Here is a 20,834-nt window from a genome sequence, read left to right as displayed (position 1 = left end):
CAGACAGGTTTCTTACAAAAAATCTTTATTAGGACTATTCATTGCTTTTAAAGTTTTAAGTACCAGTAGGTTAAATTTCTGCACATAAAAAATTGAAATTACAAATGTCATTCTTGGCTTTAGTTACATAAGTTCAAGTCAGTGAATTTAAAAAAAGAAAATCCCATCAGGTTGTTTTTTTTAAATACAACAGACAAGGCATCTAGACAGTGTAATAAACATGGCAAACAATTGTTTGCTTTAATGATGATGACTTGTTCTTCAAGTTGACCACATTCACACACTGATGAGTTAACAAGCAAATTCCTGCGAGACTTAAGCTTGAGGTATAAAAAAAACCCTAATCAAAAAATGTATACACTCGAGACATATTTTTAGAGAAAGATGTCTTCCAGTATGTGCGTAACATGCCAGTCTTGATTAAGTGCTTCAAGTGTTCATTTTCTGTGCTAGATGGGAGAGAAAAGCTTGCACTTAAAGTGTAAATAGTTTGACATTTTGTTCATGTTTCTTTCTGGAAAAGAGTAAGATCAGATGTTTGATATGGCACCCAGTGTCCGTTGGTTAAATATAAAGCCACAGCCAGCAGGCATGTGCTTAGCTTAGCATAAAGACTAAAAATGAAAGGCAACAGCTAGCTTGTCAGAGCTACCAGCAGCTATCAGTACCTCTAAAGTTTACCAGCATTTTATATCTGTGTGTTTAATAAAAACTGTTGAAACAACAGTTTGTTATTTTATATGCAATTATTATGCTTCTAAGGAGTTACCATTAACTATTTTATTAACTTTGCCCAGAGCTAAACTAGCTGTTTTTATGCTAAGATAAGTTAACCAGATGCTAGCTTCATATTAACCATAAAAACGTCCATGAACCATCTCATTTCACTCTCGGAAAGAAAAGTAAATAAGTTTACTTCCCAAAATGTCACACAGTTGCTTTAAATTCAGTGCTTCATTAACTGAGAGAGCACTCTAACAGCTGTAGCAGAGCCCAGTTGTGCTTTCAGTGTGCAAGTATGGGTGCTTCAGCTCTACTTATCCTTCACTGCTTGTTGCCTCATCAGATCCCAGAACAGCATGCTTAGCACCGTGTGCGGGGCCAGTCGCAGGAACACGGGGCCCATGCCTTTATACAAACCCAGCAGGCCCTCCGCTCTGCACACCTTCAGCATGCAGTCTGAAAATCCATGATACAGACGACCCTACAAAACAGATGTAAAAAACACAGCAAGTCTTTCGTGAACTGAAATAAGCTGAGTTCCTTTATAGTCACTCTACACAACACAATAAGATTCAAAGGCAGTTTCTCCTTAAATACATACCTAATATGAGAAAAAGATGAAATAATATATCTATAAAAATATATAAATTAGATGATAAAGGTCAATACAAATATATAATATAGATGAAATGATTTCATATTGCTTTTTTTAATGACGGTATGCTTTTTTTTTTAGATTGTGAAACTAATGAAAATGAGGACAACTGTGTTGAAGACAGACTCACCTTACGCAACTCATCCACCGGCTGGTTGTAGAGCCGAGTACTAATGACATCAAATGGTGTCATGGTAATGGCCACAGCAACTCCACTGACTGCAGCTGCCATCAAGACTGCGAGCCAGCTGTTTGGACTGAACCACTGAAAGGACACAAAGAAAGTTGATCCGACTTTCAACGAATGGCAGCAGCTTGGTCACATATGACATAAAACCTTCGGCTCTTTAGATAACATTACCTGAGAATGTGACACCCATTCCTTAGCTGAGGTGAAGGTTGCCAGCTGGGCAGCTGATCCCACCATGACTCTAGGCACAGCCCCATTCACACCCCTCCAAAGACCAATTAAACCTTCTTTTCGATAGATGGTAACAAAGGCATCAGACACTCCCTGAAATAGAAGAAAACAAAGGCACTGGTGAGTAGAGGCTACAGATAATAACACTCAAAACCAGGTAACACTTTATAACACGGCTTGCAACTAAGGGTGTAATTCCCCTGTAATTAAATGGGATTTAAATTGCATTTAATTGCATTTACCTACAAATATTCAAAGGTAGGTACACTAGAATAAGAGGGTAACAAGTCAGGTTTTTACAGGAAAAAAAGAAATAATTATTCTGTAAGTTTATTCTTTATTTAAAATCTCTTTTTGTCACGGTTCTGGGTCTTTCTGACCCAGCTTTTTGAGTTCTTGTGTTTTTTCTTGGTCCTTTGTTGTACTGTCTTTGTTATTTCCCTAGGTTTCAGTTATGGTTATCATGAGTTTAGTTCTTAAGTTTAGTAATATGGCTTCACTGTGTTCCATGATGTCTACTGTGCCTTTCTGTACCATGTTTCAGGTTCCAATGTTCTGTCTCCCCAGTCCCTGTTAAGTTTACATGTCTGGAGTTCAGTCAGTGTGTTTCCTGTTTTACTTTGAAGGTCCGTGTCTCATGTCAGTGTTTCTAGTTTTGCTTCCCTTGTCTCGTCCAGCCTGATTACTCCCAGCTGTGCTCTCCTTCTGTGTCTCATTCCCTCGTTATCCCTCAGTGTATTTAAGCCCTGTGTTTCGCTTTGTCAGTGGTGTAGTCTCCCTCATGGCTGTGTGGCCATGTCCCTTAGTTAGCCATGTCCCTTAGTTAGCCATGTCCCTTAGTTAGCCATGTCCCTTAGTTAGCCATGTCCCTTAGTTAGCCATGTCCCTTAGTTAGCCATGTCCCTTAGTTAGCCATGTCCCAGTTTAGTTTTTGTGACATTCTGCAATAAAGCAGCTTTTTGAGTTTAATTCCTGTGTGGTAAGTTTTGCGTTTGGGTCCTTCTCCTGCCTGCACACAGCCAAAACATGACACTTTTACTAAAATTTGTGAACAAGAATTTGCGAAAATGAATACCTTAGTAAAAGTATTTGTCTAAAGCCAGAAATAAAGGTAATAATATTCAGGCAAAACATTCAGGCAGCCTGAAGTAACTTCATGCAACCCATTTAAATTTGCCTTGAATACATTAAGTCAGACCATCACTTTCTGTTTTTGTTAATTCTGCAGCTGATTTCAGGAGGAATTAGCTGCACATTTGAACATACACATGTATGTATGGAGCTGTATTTATTAACCTTTGATAATGCATTCATTTTGGCACTGTTTTTGATACGCTTTTCAGTTGGAGCCTGATCAATCCTGGCATTGCCAACTTAGAATACAGGACATGCCACTGATAGCTGAACCTGGCCATTCAGTATATTCAGGTGACCTCATTCTTTGGGCACATATCACTGGTGTAGACTTGACCAGCTGAAGCATCTGCAGATTATAACACTGCCCCTGCAGGTTCTTGCAGCAGGCCCTGAGCAGGCATGATGGGTGCATCACTTCATCTGCCTCTCTTCTTACGTTGATGGAGACATCACTGGGGAAGAGGATAAATCTGGACTATTTAGACCACACGATCTGTTTCTATTGTTCCTGCCTTTTTTCCCCTGAGAGCACTCTTAGCACTTTTAATTTTAATTTTTATGTTTATTTAAGCATTGTCTGACAGTATGTTTGCACAAAATACCGCAGCAATTTCCTAATGTTGTAAACCTGCTCAACATTTGGCAATAAAACCCTTTCTGATTCTGATAAGCCTTAAAAAGATTCAGCGATTTGTTTTTAGTCCACCGAGTTTGCTTCACATCATGTGTGTTTGCAAATGTACTTTCAGTGTTAGACATATCCATGACTTGTGCTGATGACTTTTTTTATGATCTGATTTTACCAGATGTTTAAAGGATCTCCAATCACGATCACTTTTTTCCAACCACATTTCTTCCTTTTTTGATGATTCATCACTATCCTCCCAGGTCCTTTCAGCCCCTTTACAGCCTGAACCAGGAAATAACTGCCTGAAATTGCATGGTTTTTTTGAAAATTGAGTGTTTAATGAACCTTCTGAATAATAATAAAAAAAAATTAATATCAATTAGCATATTTTAGTTTTAATTTGCTAGCTCTGGCATTTCGGACAGCTTTTATCCAGGTTTTGGTAGTTTCAGTAATCACCTTAGTTGTCTTTGCTTGATGAAGGCAAATAATTTAACCCATCTTTTCCACAACCACATGATGCGTCTTCTGATATGGTTGTTTGAGAAATGAGAAGCAGCTCACTACATCAGTTAGGTTTAAATAACCTGTATCCAGCTTAGCCATATTAATTATTGCAGTAAATATCCAGTGGAAGGCTCTTATTGGTTTGCTTAAGTAAATATAGGTGGAGCCTTTTTCTTTTGGCCGGGCAGATTATATGATCTGATGGTTAAAGGGCAGACACGTACTGTTTAAACACCATGCGTCTGCAGTTTTACTGTGCTTCTCTATAATTTAACTTATACTTTTAGTTTTATACTCTCACCACACTGCATTTTAGAGAAAAATATTAAATACATGTCAAATACAAGTTGTATCCATTTTTTGTTGAAAACACAGGTACATAATGTTATTGATACGCAGTGCTTATAATGACCATTTTCTCCTCAGGTGCCAACAATTAACGTTTTCATTATCAGCTTTCTATCTTGGTATGTCATATTAATGGGAGTGTTATGGGCTTCAAATTTTAATTACCAAATGAACACCTGATAAAAAAAAAAAGCACAATTATTATACTATAGCACATAGTTTACACCATCCTGGCCAGTTATTGTACTTTAATACACCTGTACTGACATCTTTAAACATTGAAACAGCTGGTAAGATATTCTTGTGTTTTATGTGAAATGTGTCCATCTTACCAGGTGGTTATGCTGGTGACCTACTGCAATGGCTGCCACAGTCTGAGCCTGCAGATGGGTTTTCACCTATGAAGAAAACACAGCAAGCACGTTTTAAAATGCATTCAGGCTTATGGTTAGTGTTCAGCAGCGAGTTTCACTTAATGCTTTGCTGAAACAGAGTTCAAAGTGCACAGAGCACCAGACTTGTCACCAAGTCATTTGTTAGAATGAGTTGTGTGAGGATACCCGATAACCCTGCTAATATTCACAGGAAGGAGTTACACAACGTGCAGATCGTCAGGAGCTGGTCAAATACAGGATTCGGTGATTCATTCGCACTTTCCTTGAAAAGGAAGTTTTTTTTCTTCTTGTGAAATCATGATACATTTCATGTAAAACAAAAACGCCTAAATAAAAAAGGAGAAGAAGCTTCATCGTTTCCTTCTTGATATCAGATATGGTGTCAGTAAAATAACCTTTACTGCCTGCCGGCAGCACACAGAAGGACCCACAACAGGTTTGGCAGCAGCAGGCGGAAAGAAAAACATTCAGGATATATTTAGTGACCGTGATATAAATACGTCATCAGACAGTATCGTCTTTCCATGACCGTCCAGAAAGCTTAAATGGACTTGGATGTATTGACTGGCAGCTGAGGCAGAAAAACAACAAAAAGAGTGGTACAGTTGTAGAAATGCAGAGGACATAAATCGAGTGATGGTGAAGTTTGACACTGGTGTGAAAGTGATGTTTTTTGGAGAGCATGTAGACGGACTGCTAAGAAAATGCACACTCTGATTTAAACTGGAGATCATACTGCGTTTTGAAGACTTTCTAAATGACCTAGATCTATGATCTATGAACATCTATGTGATCAAGCAAACACTGGGCAAAAACAGCTTGAAGACCTTTGAGGTGTCTTTGAAAATGGTCTGGGGTCTCTTTCTTTGCCCTTCAGTTCAAATGCAGACAGTTGGGTCTGTATTTTAGTTTTTCTTTTCTTTCAAGTTCATTTCATTTTACTGTCCTTTCATTAAGCCACTGAAATTTATTTTCCCCTCTTTAACTTTCCATTTAGTCAAGTTAGTCTGAAAGCGTTGCTGGTCTCTCACTAACCAGATTCCACCACATGATTTCAGGGGAATTTCCAAAGTTAGTCTTTTTGGAACACAATTCCCTAGTTGTATAATTATTCTGCTGCAGACGTTCAGGAAGGAAACAAAGGGTGGAGGGTGGGGGCAGATTTTATACTGGAAATACTGGAAAAACAATTCTTTGGAAGAATTTCACATCATTTCAAATGCAAGCTCCTAGAATTTTCTTCGAATAAACAATTTTTACAGCAACTGAAAATTGCTCCAATATAGACTTACTAGCCACTTCAAGTACACCTTGCTACTACTGGGCTGCAAACCTGTTTTGCCTTCTGAAGTGTCTTCATTCTTGCTTCTTGCACTGCAGGAAGCAGGCATAAGAACATGTCTACAATGTGGTCATAAAGGGATGGACAAGAGAAGCAACAACATGCAGGCAGGCTGTGGTGTTTAAATGATGCCCCGTTGGTATATCCTCCACACTGTTACATCACCACCAGGTAGGATGAATCCACGCTTTCGTGTTGTTTGCATTAAATTCTGACCCTACCATCTGAACATTGCAGCAGAAATGCAGTCTCAAAGACAAGGCAATGTTTTTTCAGTCTTCTGTGATTCAGTTTTGATAAACTTGTGTGAATTGTATCCCCAGAGATGCTCTTGTGCATATTTTGGGTTTAAAAGGTGGTTATTTGAGCTATTGTTGCCTTCCTTTCAGCTGAAACCGGTCTCCATTTTCACACAGAGAACTACAGCTCACTGGATATTTCTTTTTCAGACCATTCATTTTAAAGTCAAAAGATGGCTATGTGGGAAAATCCCAACAGATCAGCAGTACTCAGACCAGCTCGTCTGACACCAATAACAACATTCAAAGTCATGTAAATCACTTTTCTTCCCAATGCTGAGGATCAGTTTGAACTTCACTCGGTCATCTGAACCACATCTACACCTACAGACCATGATGTATTTGAATGTTGAATGTGACTATTCCTTTAATGTATAAATATCCTGTTGCGTAATTAGGAAGTGAGCACAAAGGATGGGAGTTCACTTTTGTCTCTTCTTTTTTAAATCTATGGGCGAGTAGATGGTAAATATTTGTCTCTCTCCCTCTCTCCCCATATATGTAATTTAAAATTATTACATACATTTGCAATGTATGTGATTCTGTTCGTTTTTTGTTTGTTTTGTTTTTGTGCTAATAATGAATAAGAACTGTTGAATATCAAAAAAAGAGAGAAATATCCTGTTGTAACATATTACTCGTGTTTATGGAAAATCCTTTGTGTTACACTGTGATACAAGTTTAGAAGTGTGTTGATGTTTTTTTGCTGCGGATCACAGTTTAACAATGAGTGACCTAGTTAGTTCCTGAGAGTTTGTCATCCAGGCCACACATCTAGTGGGAGATCTAATGCTTCTGTTACTTCTGCTTTAACGTGATTAGAACACACTGTTTTCAGTCACTTTGAATAAAAAGACCTTTCTGGAAAAAATATCAGAGGACTGAATAAAAAGGATTTAAGAAAGTGCCACACATGAAGCAAACATGATTGTTTCTTCTCTTAATTCTCTCATATTTGGCGTCAGATGCCCAGACCACCTCAGCATTGGATAGATGGATTTGGCCTTTTCTTTTCATATGTTGAGACTGTACAGATTTGTCTTAAAAAATCATTAATGCAAAAGATCCTAAAAAGTCAATTCATTTACATTAATACATATTGTAATGGGGATGCTCACAGGTAGACACTTCATTTGAATTAAAAGAGTCACAAAAAAAACTTAACCAAAACAAAGCAGATATTTTAAATTAATTTTAATGATGCACAAAAGCCAAATCAGTGGCAGACCACTAAAGGAGTTTATCTCTATGGAGCTTCATGTTTTATTGAGATACCTTCCTCTGGAAACAATGACTATAGAAGAAACTATAAAAAGGAGAAACTTTAATAAACTTACCAGATAGGCAGGAGAAGCTATGAAGGCACCCAGAGCTCCAGCACCTGCCCCTGACAGCAGACTCCCCCCATGGAAAGAAGTGATCCCCAGAGCTTCACAGTAGGAGTACGAGCCCAGCCTCACACCGTTCATCACACCCTGGTAGATGAGCCCAGCTGAGAGCCCCTTCTGCAGGCCCCGTAGCCCATCCGTGCGGCCCACCACCCAGAGCGCCTGCAAGACCCCGCGGTAGTGTCTCTGGTAGGATCCCCGAGCACAAAGCTCCCCCTGTAGCTGCAGACGGGTTTTCACCACCTCCAGAGGATTGGTGAACACACAGGCTGCGCAGCAGGCAAGAGCGCCCAGGGCGAAGTCTAGTGGAGGCCAGACTGCAGGAGGCGGCGGCAAGGGGCCAAAGACCCCACAGGGGACCGTCAACACGGTGGGTGAAATCCTCTGGGAAGGCTGTGGAGCAAACACAGACTCTTCGGGCGAAGTGTTCAGCAGCTGAGTGCTACTCATCGCTGAGAAGTGATCTTCACAGTTTGCCTTAACAGTACTCATGATGGCTTTCCTCCCCTTGCCTCAGTGTGATAGGAGCAGGGAAAGTACTTGGTAGAGTACAGTAAAGTCAAAGACAGAAGCTACCGACTCCTGCGATTACTCATTTAGCATCTGCTTTACACGTTCGTCCTGTGACTCGCAGGCTCACAGTGTCCTCCTGGACTCACTTTCATTAACTTTCTTCACTGTCATTCTGTTCTAATGAGGCACCATCTGCAAGAGATCATGCAAACATTTTAAGCAAGCTTCAGGTATGACACCCAAATCCAGCCTTGCAAGTCAGGAGAGTGACTCTCCTTTTTTTCCAGGAAAGAAAAAGCTGTCAGATATATTTAGGTTCCTCCTTGCAGGACAAACATTGTAAAAGCCTCTCTCTTGTTCTTTGACTCTGGGAGCTTTCGGCACACTGAAGTTCATTCATTCAATACTACAACTGACCCAGAAACAGATTTAAGAGTAAACACACCAGATAATCTGACATTCATAAAACATACAAGCACACAAAAATGCTCAGAACAAGTATCAGAGACAGCCACGTGGAAATATAAAACTTTTCTGAGAGTCTTTTTCTGTGGTTATAAAAATCTTAGTTGATAATGACACTCACAGTTTTCATTGATCCCGTGCAGTTCCATTCTCCCTCTCTGCTCCATTCTTGTAAACATGTGTCTCAGCACATTCATTGTCACAGTCCCCTCCTTCTGATTCTGGTCAGAGCCAATAACGTTTCAGGCCTTTGTGCCACCTCACCATTTCCCTGAGTGCGCACGAATGGGTTGGCTGTGCTGTGAAACTGCCCCTGCTCTGGTCCTATAGGAGCTCTCTGGGTAAAAGGTTATTGTTGGTCAGAGAGAGGGAGAGCTGAAGCGTCTGAGGCCCGGGAGAGCAAATGCTGTGTGTGAGCTATCAAAACAAGGTTAAGCTGCTAAAGACCACATGGATAATCTTGGAAGCAAAACAAAGGGACATATGCACTGCTTTTACTTTTGCGCTTCTTCCATCTTATATTTATCTTTTTATTTGTTTTAGAAAGTTTTTCAGTATTCAGATTTATTCAGTAGAGGAAAACTGATGTGGTTGATCGCTTTAAAATTGACGAACCCTCTGAAAAAGAAAAGAAAATGAGCCGTAAGTGCTAATTGGAGAAAGTTTTAAATCAATTATCTGCCGACTTTTTTGTGCTGTATGACAAAAACTCAGCCATTAGAGGCCGACTTTTTGTAAAGTTCAGATCAGACACCTGAGGTGGATCCAAGTTCCCTGTTCATCTTAATGAACCACCTGCCACCTTTAGTAATTTTTGGACCTTTTGTTTACATTAGTTTATGTAGCAGTCAGAGAGCAGCAGGCTTCTTCTTATAAAGGCTAAGAAGGGCCAACATTTAGAGGTTGTGATATCAGAATCAGAATACTTTATTGATCCCTGGGGGAAATTATTTTTTTGTTACAGTGCTCCATTATAAACAAACATTAACAAGACAGACAATACGCTAATTAAGAATAGTACAATATATATATATATATATATATATATATATATATATATATATATATATATATATAAAGTCACTTATTAATAAATAGCTGAAAAAAGTTGTAGCAGTAAACAGTGTGTTAAGTGGATGCGTTGTACAGGGAGATGGCCACAGGCAGGAAAGATTTCCTGTGTCGTTCAGTGGTGCTTTTTGGTAATCTCAGTCTCTCACTGAACGAGCTCCTGTGACTGACCAGCATGTCATGGAGTGGGTGGGAGGTGTTATCCAACATTGTCTTTATTTTGGACAACATCCGCCTCTCCGACACCACCTTGAGGGAGTCCAGCTCCATCCCCACAACATTACTGGCCTTACGGATTAGTTTATTGAGTCTGTTGGCATCTGCGACCCTCAGCCTGCTCCCCCAGCATGCAACAGCATAGAGGATCGCACTGGCCACAACAGACTCATAGAAAATCCTCAGCATATAAAACCCACCTTATTTAGATGTGAAACCACTACTGAATTCACAATGTTGAAATGTATACCATTATGTTTTTTTGTCCACCCAACAGACACTTTATCAAGTACACCTTGCTTGTACTGGGCTAGACCCCCTTTTCTAGCCCAGTACAAGCAAGGTGCCTTTATCATCTTTGATATCAGGTAGGATGGATTAATGCTTTTATGTTGTTTGCACCAAATTAAAGCCCTACTAATCTTAATGTCCCAGCATAAGTCCACAGTCAACAGGCCAGGTAGTGTTTTTTCCCCAATTTTCTATTGTCCATTTTTAGCGAGTCCATGCAAACTTGTGCCTCTTCTTGGGAGTGATGCGCGGTGTGGTCGTATGCTGCTGTAGCCCATCTGCTTTAAGGTTTGTGCATTCATCATGTGTAATCAGTGGCTATTTGAATTACTGTTGCCTGCCTATCAGAGGAAATAAAAGTTAAAGATTCTAATTTTGACTCGACTTCTAATTAAAGTGAAGAAGTATTTAACTATTAGAAAAAAAAAAATTAAACTTCACATTAATGGTTTCAGCTGTTTCCTTAGGTTTGTGTAACTTCAAAGTTTATTCTCCAGTTTGATGACAACTGCTGAAATGATCGAAAGCTTCAACACAATTATGACTGCAAGCTGAGCTTGTTTAAGCTACAACAGCAGCAATGTTTAAAGACAAACAAGAATTTTGAGACTGTCACTGAGCAGACATGGAGGCCTTTATTGTTTAACTATATTCATAGTACAGTGCCACATCTCTCATCCACTGTAGCCCCCGTCACACACATTAATCAACAACTTTTAACCACCATCGTGCACACACATACACATACACACACACACTCACACTGTTTTCAATGTAAACATTGCAGGCTTAAAGAGTGATACAAAAAGCAGGTAGACAGTTTCTGTCAACAGCGTCCGCTCTTCCAGACGTACTCTAAGAGTTCAGAGGATGATGACACAAAAAATAAAAATTTTCTGGTTGTTCTTCTAGGGAACAAAAAAAAAAAAAAAAAAAGAAGAAGTCAAATTTTCTCCCATCACTGTGGTCTCATACTCACACACTCACAGGATTCTCATTCAAGAAAATGGTTTTATCAAAGTGTACTTAAAGTGTTTTCTTTTGAATGCTTGCAGTAGGCAGAAGGGGGAAATAGTGAATTTCTGAAGTGAAATATCTAGCAATGATTATGTTCTTTATTCATAATCCTTCCTACAGGAAAAAGGCCTTGTGTGTCAGTTCCCTTGTGTGGTCACAGGATGAACATCTTCTCAATCCCGTCTGGAGCTGCATTACCTTTTAGCGCGTACAAAGTACAAGGCGTTGGTTTTAGGGTAGTATTTCACATTCTGTTTTTTGTCCATGAGGCCTCCAAAGATGATGAGCTCTCCCCTGCCCTGTACCACAGTGTGAAGGCTGGTCTCCGGTGGTCCTGTGACTGCAGGTGGAGTCCCGTTCCCATAAACTCTCCAAGACACTACCCCAGCAGACTTGGCTCGGGACACATCGAGCACATACATCTGCATGGGCTTGCAGTTGAGAGACTGGTACAGAGGTTTGCCTACGTTCAGGCTCTGCGGCGGATGATGACCGAGACGCCTCGCAATAGGCGGGATAGCATGTCCATCGGCTCCAGCCACCTGAGGAGGACTGGAGGAGGATGACGGAGGGGTTCCTGGAGGACCTGCTCCACCTCCAGGAGAAGGCCCCTGTGTCTGAAGGGAAGACGATGATGATGAAGACGGTACAGATGAGGAAGATTTGTTTTTCACTGCCTCCAGCCCTCGTCGTAAGGCAGCAGGGGACACTGCACCTGGTGGGGTGCATGGGGAGCCTGAGGGAGGTGTATGCAGGCCGTTGGTGCTGGGGACCTCAGGATGGTGAGCAGCAGAGGGGGGAGACTCCCATCCATAGTCAGTGGAGGAAGGCAGGTGAGGACGAGAGGGAGGAGATGCAGCCTGGGCTGGGCTGGTCCGTGGGGAAGGGGAGGATCCATTTATTAAGGGAGGAAGAGGAGGGCTTTCTGGGCCTTGTGAAGGAGATGGCTGCTGAGAGGAGGACGGGCTCCCGTCTCTGGCACCACCTCTCGCTGAAGGCCGAGGTCTCAGAGTGCCCCATCGGCCATTTACACACGGAGCCTCTTCAACAGCTCCCAGAACAACACCGGCAGCACCGCTCCGAACGGGAGACTGAGAGCGCAGGGAAGGAGGTTCAGGGCCCAGAGGGGCAGGTGTGGCACTTATGGGGGAGGGCCGAGAGTTAAGACTTGGGCTTAGCGGTGCCCGCCCAGATGGAGCCTGTGAGAAGACCACCACACACTGGCCCACCTTGTGTGTAAAAAAAGAACAAGTTGGGAAGAAGAAGCATTAGTGAACACTGTTTACAAGTATTCACAAAACTCAGGAGTGTACTATAAAGAGACATACTGGGTTAAGGAGGTATTTTGAAGGTAAAGTCAAAGAATGACTTTATGTTTTTTGTTTTTAACCTGGTCACAACAGTACCTTAAGATGAAGGCAGAACTGACCAGGGAACGTTTGTTTTAGAAAAAAAAAAAAAAAAAAAAAAAATAATCAGTTTCAAATGTCTCAACCTTTACCGATTACTTTCAAGGTAACCTGTTCCAAGTGCCATATAGATTATCTTAAACATACACCGATCAGAGGCATAACATTATGACCACCTGCCTAATACTTAGGGCTGGGTATCGTCACTGATTTCTAGAATCGATTCAATTCCGATTCACAAGGTCCCAAATCGATTCGATCCACGATTCGATTTAATTCGATTCGATTCGATTTAAATCTGGGAAATTTTGACAGTCAGAAGTATAATTCAGATCAGAACATTTACATATTTTTGTATCTATAAAAAGGAAGCTGACACTCGCAAGACTTTATCCAAGGTGTGAGCATCACAGCAGATGCCTTTGTGTCAAAGTAGCTGAAGATAAAACACAGAAAAACATGAAGGTGATTTTCCTGGCCTGGGATTTTATAAAAATATTCTGCAGTACATCAAAAACGAAAGAAAACCATTAATTAATGAACATTACCTCTGACGTTACAGCGGTTTTATTAGACACACGGCTAAGCATTTTGCATTTTGAATAATATTAAAAAGTTTAAATTTGTTCAGTATTGAACAGCAGAAATGAGGTTTTCTTTTCGGAAGAATGTAAAAGGGAAAAAAACAGCGGCCGACAGCGCTGTAAACAACAGTAGACTTGTGCGTAACAAGCAAGCGAATAATGAAGAAAGCGAAACTGTTCGAGAGAGAGAGAGGGTGGGAGGGAGAGAGGGGGAGGGAGAGAGGGAGAGAGAGAGAGCTGCGCATCGCAATGGAAGCAAAACAGTAAAAGAGTGAATTCATGACGATGTTTATGTGAAGCGTTTGGATCTTCTTTAGCTGCTGGTTCGGTCAATATTGTTTGGAGAGAGATCAAACTAACAGCTTTAGAATCAGCGCATAAAGGGCGTGAACACAAAGCGCGGACCCGGATCAGCGAGCTGTCGGCTTTCAGCCCCGACTGTGAGAAAGGCGACATCTAACTGATTCTGATCCGCGGGTCGCGCTGTGTTTTTAAGTCTATGTGCAGAATCCCTGTACCTGCTCTCATTTACTGTTTGGTGGTTCTTGAAATTTTGTGAGATGTCACCAGAGATTCTGGCATTTCGGACAAAATAAATTTATATTAAAAAATCGATTCAGGATTTTAATGAATCGATTTTACGTTATCCAAGCCAGAATCGATTTTAATCGATGAATCGATTATAAAAACCCACCCCTACTAATACTGTGTTGGTCCCACTTTTGCCCTGACCCACCCACAGGCATGCACTCGACTACACCCGTCCTTTAAGTCTTGTAAGCTGTAAGGTGGGCCACCATGTGTAGGACATGTTTGTCCAACACATTGAACAGATGCTCGATCGGATTGAGATCTGGGGAATTTGGAGAGCAAGTTAACACCTCAAATTCGCCTTTTAGCTCCTCAAACCATTCCTGACCCATTTTTTCTTTGTGGCAGGGGTGGACAGGGGTCAGCATGAACACATTGACTGGTCTGCAGCTATACAGCCCCATGCGCAAAAACTGTGATCCTCTGTGTATCCTAACAACTTTGTCAGAACCTGCATCAGTGACCATAATATTATGCAGTGTATATTATACATGCAACCTACGTGCTTTGTAACGCACACCTTTAATTGATGGCTAAGTCACACACACTCACCCTACATGCTGGGTGACACCACAACTCTGGGGCCCCATGGTCCTCGTTTTCCACCTGCAGCTGCTGCCACCTCCATGGTAGTGCATCCATGTGGAGAAGCCAGGCATCTTTAAGAAGCTATGATTAGGGGAAAAAAAACCAAATCAGTTCTCATGTTTAAAGGACCTGTTTTAAAACTGGAAAGAAAGAATAAAACTTACTGCATTCGGACCACCACATCCTCCCAAGATGAGCAGCGTCTGATCGTCTATCACAATCTAATGAATAAACATTTGAAGAGCATCATTTATTTCACATATAAAACATAGATGGACTTTTCTGGCACCTTTAGTAAATGCACAAAGAGACAAGTCAAAGTCAAAACTTCCACAGGGCTGTTAAAATGATTAAGCATCCCTGTTTAAATACTGAAGCCTTACTTGTGACTGGCCGCCTCGTGGGTGTGGTGATGGTCCAGATATGGGCGGTTTGGACCAGGACCACTGCTCCAGGTCGAGAACCCACACTTCATTACTCCTGTCATAACCAAAAGAGGACCAGTGGAAATTTTCATTCAGTAATACATCCCTGTTCATAACATCTAAATCTAAAAGGATTAGTAATCTATATTGAAATATAATTCCTGAGAGTCGAGTGTGGGAAGATTTACTGTACTTGGGAACAGTGATTACTGCCGTCTAAGATCACAGTCTGTACAACACATTGTTTCAGATCTAATTTAATTTGTTTCACATGTGTTAACCAACCAAGCGAAGCCTTTACAATGGCAACCTATTAACACCACTGTAGTTTAAATAAGCAAAAATTTTGACTAGTCTTTCTAATTGCATGCAGTCAATTACAAATAAAACCTTCTTACATCTGACGTGCTCCTAAAGATCCCCCGAACACTATCATGTTGTTTCCTATTACAGATGAAGAATGGCCTGCCATAGGTGGAGGTCCATGTGTCGTTACTATACAGTTCCACCTGAGACAGAGGAAAAAACAAAGTATATGGAAAAAGAAGACAATAATAATGAAATGTTTAAACTAGTTCATATTTGGCCACCATGTGTCAGTCACTCCTTCTCACCAGTTCTTTGAAGGAGAGTAGGTGTGGATTTCATCAAAAAAACGTTCTGGTTGGTGTAGTGGATAAGGGCTGGGGCGAGTCCATCCCCCAAACAGCACTAACAGATCTTTGTGCATCACTAGAGTCGCTCCAGCTTTAGGAGATGGATAAGAGCCTGTTTAAAGGAAATAAAACAATAATTATTGGAAAATAAGTATGCCAGATTTTTAAATAAGTCATCAATTACACATACATATCAGAAACTGTTTCCTCTTTGCTTTAACTCATACATTGTATAATTAAATCTGCTATTAAGCATCTGACTATTGTTCTCTCTAGCATGTCCTGCTGAATATGGGTGACTGGTCTTCAAAGATTTTTGACAGAAAATTGTGAAAGAGTGGAGTTTGACCCAAACCGTGAGATGAGATGTTATACCTCAAGGATGTAGCATTAATTATACAATAATTACATTTAGGAAAATAAAACAAATATAAACAGGCAGATCTGTAACCTAAACTCATCCAAACCAAACAATTTACCTGGCATCTCAACATGAAAAATCAGTTTTAAGATTAAAAACATGTTAACATAATGAGAATTATGGGAGCAGTAATTATGAGAAAATTGCCACCATGGATGGGACTAACAGTTTTGTCAAACTTTGTGCTGTAGCGGGGACACTTTAAATGACCATTAAAAACATGTTGAACTGTTTACTACACTCTATAAACCAAGGCAGAACCATTATGTTGCCATAGCAATACATCAAATAGGTAGGTTGCACTTTAGAGACTGGTTGGAGAACTATCCCCGTCCCCCACCCACCCACATCAACAGTAACCAGACAACTATGTTGGATATCTAGGTAAACCAAACTGTAACTACCCAAATGTATCTAAAAATCATAGCTTGTGTTCCCCAGGTTGAAATTCTGACCCAATCACATTTTCACCCAGATGTTGCTGACTTTTTCTCTTTATACTATCTCACTCCACTTCCTACAAGTATTTTCTCAGAGAGCCAACTCAACCTTTCAAGGAAACTGTCCCCACACAGCTCCCCTTACATAAGAAGCTACTTGTTTCCAGAACAGTTGTAAAAGGGGTTACAACCTCTGATTTGTGTTGTTCTTACCAGCCTGTGAAATTGTTACCTGAGGCCAAAGGGCGGATCCACTCCTTGCTGTTGAGGTCAAGTCTCCATAGGTCATTGAAGGCAGCATTGCAGCTACTCTGAGTGCAACCCCCAAACACATACATGGACTGATTTGAGTCATAATAACATGCACCTGCAACCCGCAAGAAGAGAGAATAAATACCCAGGGTGTATAGTTAAAGTCTCTGCACACAATGCTTTAAGGATCATCCTGTTCTTTATGAGATGGCACCAACAGCTTGTCTGACACTACATTTAAACCACTGTAATTAAAAGGGTTTATATTTGTATTACTCCAAGTGGCCTATTATGACAGTGACATAGCACAAATCAGCATTTTAAGATTTCAAAACAAAACTGATGAAAGAACATTTCACTTCAAATGCAGCTGGTGAAGAAAGAAAATGAAAAAAAATGAAGTTGCTAATAATCTATTTTAAGACGAGCAGTAGTCTATACATGGATTAAATGTCTGATGCTGCTCTTTTCATGAGTCATCTACCACAGACTGAAAGCCCTTTTTAATTGCTGTACATTAAACTTATAATCTGATCCATACCTTAAATTACATCCAAACATTTAGAGGCTTCAGATCCATAAAAATGAAGTGGCATTTTATTTTGACTTGTAGGAAATAGACACACCAACCTATAAGTGGGACAAAATGCTTTTGACATGAACCATGGTAAAAGGGTCATATACTAACTGTGTGAAAAGCGCTGAGTGATGGGAGTTCCTGGATATGGGTATGTGCGACTTTCCCACTGGATATTACCCTCCTGGACAGCTCTCAAAAATCCATGGTAACACTGATAGGCAACACCTAGTTAGCAGAGAAAGTGTTCAAGAAACAGAAGGCAGAAAAGTGGAGAAAGCAGATTCTAAGCAAAGATAAACAAGCATCCACCTTATGATTAAATATTATGCAAACATGAGCGGCGTACCTTTAATGAGACGGTACCACTGCTTACAAACGAGTGCAGCGGTCTTGTGCTCCTGGTAAGGTGAGAGGAAGGACAGAATATACTCTAGAACTTCCTCCGGCAGCTCCACCATTGTCCTCCCTTCTCCTTTGGCACCACTGTCCATGTTCCCTTCTTGACAGGAGGACCCCATCTTTGCTTCCACTTCCTCCGTTATCCCAGCAGGCTCTGAACCTTCATCCTCTGTATCCATGGCAACATGTCCTCCTCCATCTTCATTGTCAGGGGAACGGGACATTATTGTCTGTTGAGACATTGGGAGACAGGCTATTGATGCTAAGGGGACTATTTTGAATCAACTAGATTTAATTGTGCTCTACACATTCTTACTGGAATCCACATTTTACAGATGCCTGTATGACTGATTCACTCAGCCTAAACATAGAGAGGGTGAAGGCTTTAAATTGGAAGAGATCTGCTCCTAGCCAAGAAACCCAATGACACTGCAAAGCTGCAATCAGCATAAAATTAGCGCTTGACGACCTTAAGTGTGATATCCACTGTTTAGAACGGTTGGAGTCCTTTCTTTGAGTATCTGGTCTGTCCACACCGGACGTTTCAGTTATATCATTAGCTACATCTAATTAGCTGCCGTTAGCCATCACATTATAATGCAATACTGGGTAGCTAGTGCTAATTATCGCCTAAAGCTAACTCACGATATTAGGGGAAGTAACGTCATATTTCATAAGGCTAAATGAGCTTTGATTTTTGCTACAAACTGCAATTTATCCAACTAACCAACCGGCTAATGGTACCGTATTGTGACCAAGAAAAAATATTTTGTGCTAGCTTTGGCTAACGCTAGTCAACTTGTCATGAGCATCCAAGCTAACGTTAGCTAACAGAAAAAGAACCTTTTGGCTAGCGGTGTCAAAGAAAAGGTGCATTTTCTCGACAACACCTCTGCTTTAAACAGCATAAAATCGCTCACTTCTTAGCTGTCTTGTCGACACGACATCCTCTCAGGTCAGCAGCCTTATTTGGTGTTACCACCCTCCTAACTGACGAGCTAGTCGAAACCTTCAGTCTTCTGCTAATAATCTTTGCTAACGCTAGCTCAACCACAGGCTATGTGTAATGTCAGTTTCCTTCTTTATTATACGCTGTCAGCTTCTCTCGGTGACTACGCCAGATTTGTCTTGTACCGTTGTTTAAGACGTATTCTTTTCAGGGCTCTGAGTGTGAAGCTTTCCTCTCCTCCTCCTCCCCGTTATCAGCTCCAAAGATTCCTCTGCAGCCTCCAAACAGTCGCCATCTTCCGCTGTGAACAGCGACCTCCTCCGCAGCTCAGCGACGCTCCGGTAGCCGCTAACCGTCTGTGGTACCAGGGTGGGTCCTCAGCCCCAAACAGCCGCCCAGGGCAACAAGCTGTGTGTGACCGTGGTATGGAAGCCTTTTTCAGCCATTCAATTATTAATTACTTTTTTTTTTTTAATTAAAAGCTAAGTTGAAATTTTGAGTAATTAAGTAAGAAAATGGAGAGCCATAACTACAAAAGTCTAAAATTTAAAATGCTAACTCAAAATGTAGTCTTTAGTCTAAAAGAATGTTCAGTTGCAGAAAAACCTTTCCATACCACTGTTAAGGTTTTTATAGTTGTATATTTATGTATTTTGTATATATATGTATAGTTTATTGAAGCAAAAAACAAAACAAAAACAGAAAACAAGAACAGAAGTCTTACCAAATAAGCCTGACATTCATAACAGCAGCATTATTAGATACACAACATAATGTAAGAAGATACCCAAAATAAAGTTTGAATTAAAACATATCTGGGGGAGATTTTCCTCAAGAGAAAAATAAATATATAAATATATGAAAAGATTAGAGATTAGATTAGATTGGATTAGATGAAACTTTATTAATCCCTCGGGTGGGTTCCTCCGGGAAATTCAGTTTCCAGTAGCAAAGCACAAAAGAAGTTGCATGTTACAGATACATTAAGGGGAATGAGAGTAAGGATATAAGCATAAATACACCATATATACACATATATAGATACAGAATATACAATATGGATAAATAGGATTACTCATTTGAGTGAGTATATTGCACAGTGATTATTGCACAGTCGAATATAAGAAAAAAAGACAAAACAAAAAACAAATATTTCACAGTGTAGAAAAGCACCTACAGCTCAGTTGTTCCCGCCCTCCCTTGTCCCCCTGTTTCTCCTCCCTCTCCCCTCCAGTGAGGAGTTAAACAGTTTGATGGCGTGTGGGACAAAGGAGTCTGTTGGTTTTTGACTTTGGGAGAAGCAGCCTGTCGCTGAATAGGCTCCTCTGATTGTTTACGACCGTGTGCAGAGGATGCCCGGCATTGTTCATAATGTCCATCAGTTTCTTTAAGGTCCTCTTCTCTGCCACTGTCACCAGAGTGTCCAGCTTCATGCCGACCACAGAGCCCGCCTTCCTGATTAGTTTCTCCAGCCTGGATGAGTCCTTCTTTGCTGTGCTGCTCCCCCAGCACACCACGCCATAGAAAAGTACTCCTGCGACCACCGACTGGTAAAACATCCTCAGGAGCTTCCTGCAGATGTTGAAAGACCTCAGCCTCCTGAGGAAGTACAGTCGGCTTTGGCCATTTTTATACAGGTGCTGTGTGTTGCATGACCAGTCCAGTTTGTTGTCCACCCACAGCCCGAGGTACTTGCATGTGTTGACCACCTCCACCTCCTCTCCCTCTATCTGAACTGGCAGTGGACCTGGTCTGGACCTCCCGAAATCCACAACCAGTTCCTTGGTCTTTGAAGTGTTGAGTTTCAGGTGGTTTGTGTGATAAAGTTCCTCACCAGGCTCCTGTACTCCTCTTCCTGGTCATCCCAGATACACCCCATGATGGCCGTGTCGTCTGCAAACTTCTGAATATGGCATAATTCAGAGTTGTAGCAAAAGTGCACTTTATTGCCAAATTTTAGTTGTTTAGTTGTTTTCGCAGCTTTCCAGTTGCTGGAGGTTGTAACAGTGTTGAGTTAAGATTTGAATTTTGCTGTAAAAAATTAAATAAAAGTTTCTTTTTGCTGAATTTACATTAATGAAATGTTGCAGCTTGAATGCATACCACGTTTTCCTGAACTTGAGC

At 40.9% G+C, this 20,834-nt stretch overlaps 2 protein-coding genes across 4 annotated transcripts; both read right to left on the bottom strand.

Annotated features, from left to right (window-relative positions):
* Positions 1-8: 8 nt before the first annotated feature.
* slc25a34 (solute carrier family 25 member 34) lies at positions 9-9,007 on the bottom strand. The gene is made up of 6 exons (XM_085456729.1): positions 8,943-9,007; positions 7,793-8,548; positions 4,752-4,817; positions 1,740-1,892; positions 1,509-1,643; positions 9-1,204 (listed from the first exon to the last, which is right to left on the bottom strand). The coding sequence occupies exons 2-6, from the start codon at positions 8,333-8,335 to the stop codon at positions 1,034-1,036; spliced, it is 1,068 nt and encodes a 355-aa protein (XP_085312855.1). The 5' UTR covers positions 8,336-8,548; positions 8,943-9,007; the 3' UTR covers positions 9-1,033.
* Positions 9,008-11,015: 2,008 nt separating this feature from the next.
* fbxo42 (F-box protein 42) lies at positions 11,016-19,106 on the bottom strand. Of its 3 annotated transcripts, XM_085456726.1 has the most exons (11): positions 18,896-19,106; positions 17,709-17,991; positions 17,471-17,587; positions 16,763-16,897; positions 15,628-15,781; positions 15,412-15,522; positions 14,972-15,068; positions 14,753-14,809; positions 14,553-14,669; positions 11,615-12,645; positions 11,016-11,307 (listed from the first exon to the last, which is right to left on the bottom strand). In XM_085456726.1, the coding sequence occupies exons 2-11, from the start codon at positions 17,983-17,985 to the stop codon at positions 11,226-11,228; spliced, it is 2,178 nt and encodes a 725-aa protein (XP_085312852.1). In that variant the 5' UTR covers positions 17,986-17,991; positions 18,896-19,106; the 3' UTR covers positions 11,016-11,225. The 3 variants fall into 3 exon arrangements, with proteins under 3 accessions (XP_085312852.1, XP_085312850.1, XP_085312851.1); XM_085456724.1 differs by lacking the exon at positions 11,016-11,307 and having other exon boundaries at positions 11,497-12,645; positions 18,896-19,105; XM_085456725.1 differs by lacking the exons at positions 11,016-11,307; positions 18,896-19,106 and adding an exon at positions 18,682-18,872 and having other exon boundaries at positions 11,497-12,645.
* Positions 19,107-20,834: the final 1,728 nt, after the last annotated feature.

The sequence above is a fragment of the Copadichromis virginalis genome, linkage group LG5 (assembly GCF_057382275.1).
Source record: "Copadichromis virginalis isolate Kocher_CV1m ecotype Utaka linkage group LG5, C_Virginalis_male_GT1.1, whole genome shotgun sequence".
Taxonomy (NCBI): domain Eukaryota; kingdom Metazoa; phylum Chordata; class Actinopteri; order Cichliformes; family Cichlidae; genus Copadichromis; species Copadichromis virginalis.
Note: the sequence above shows the minus strand (reverse complement) of the source record. Positions and strands in the feature narration are given on the sequence as shown.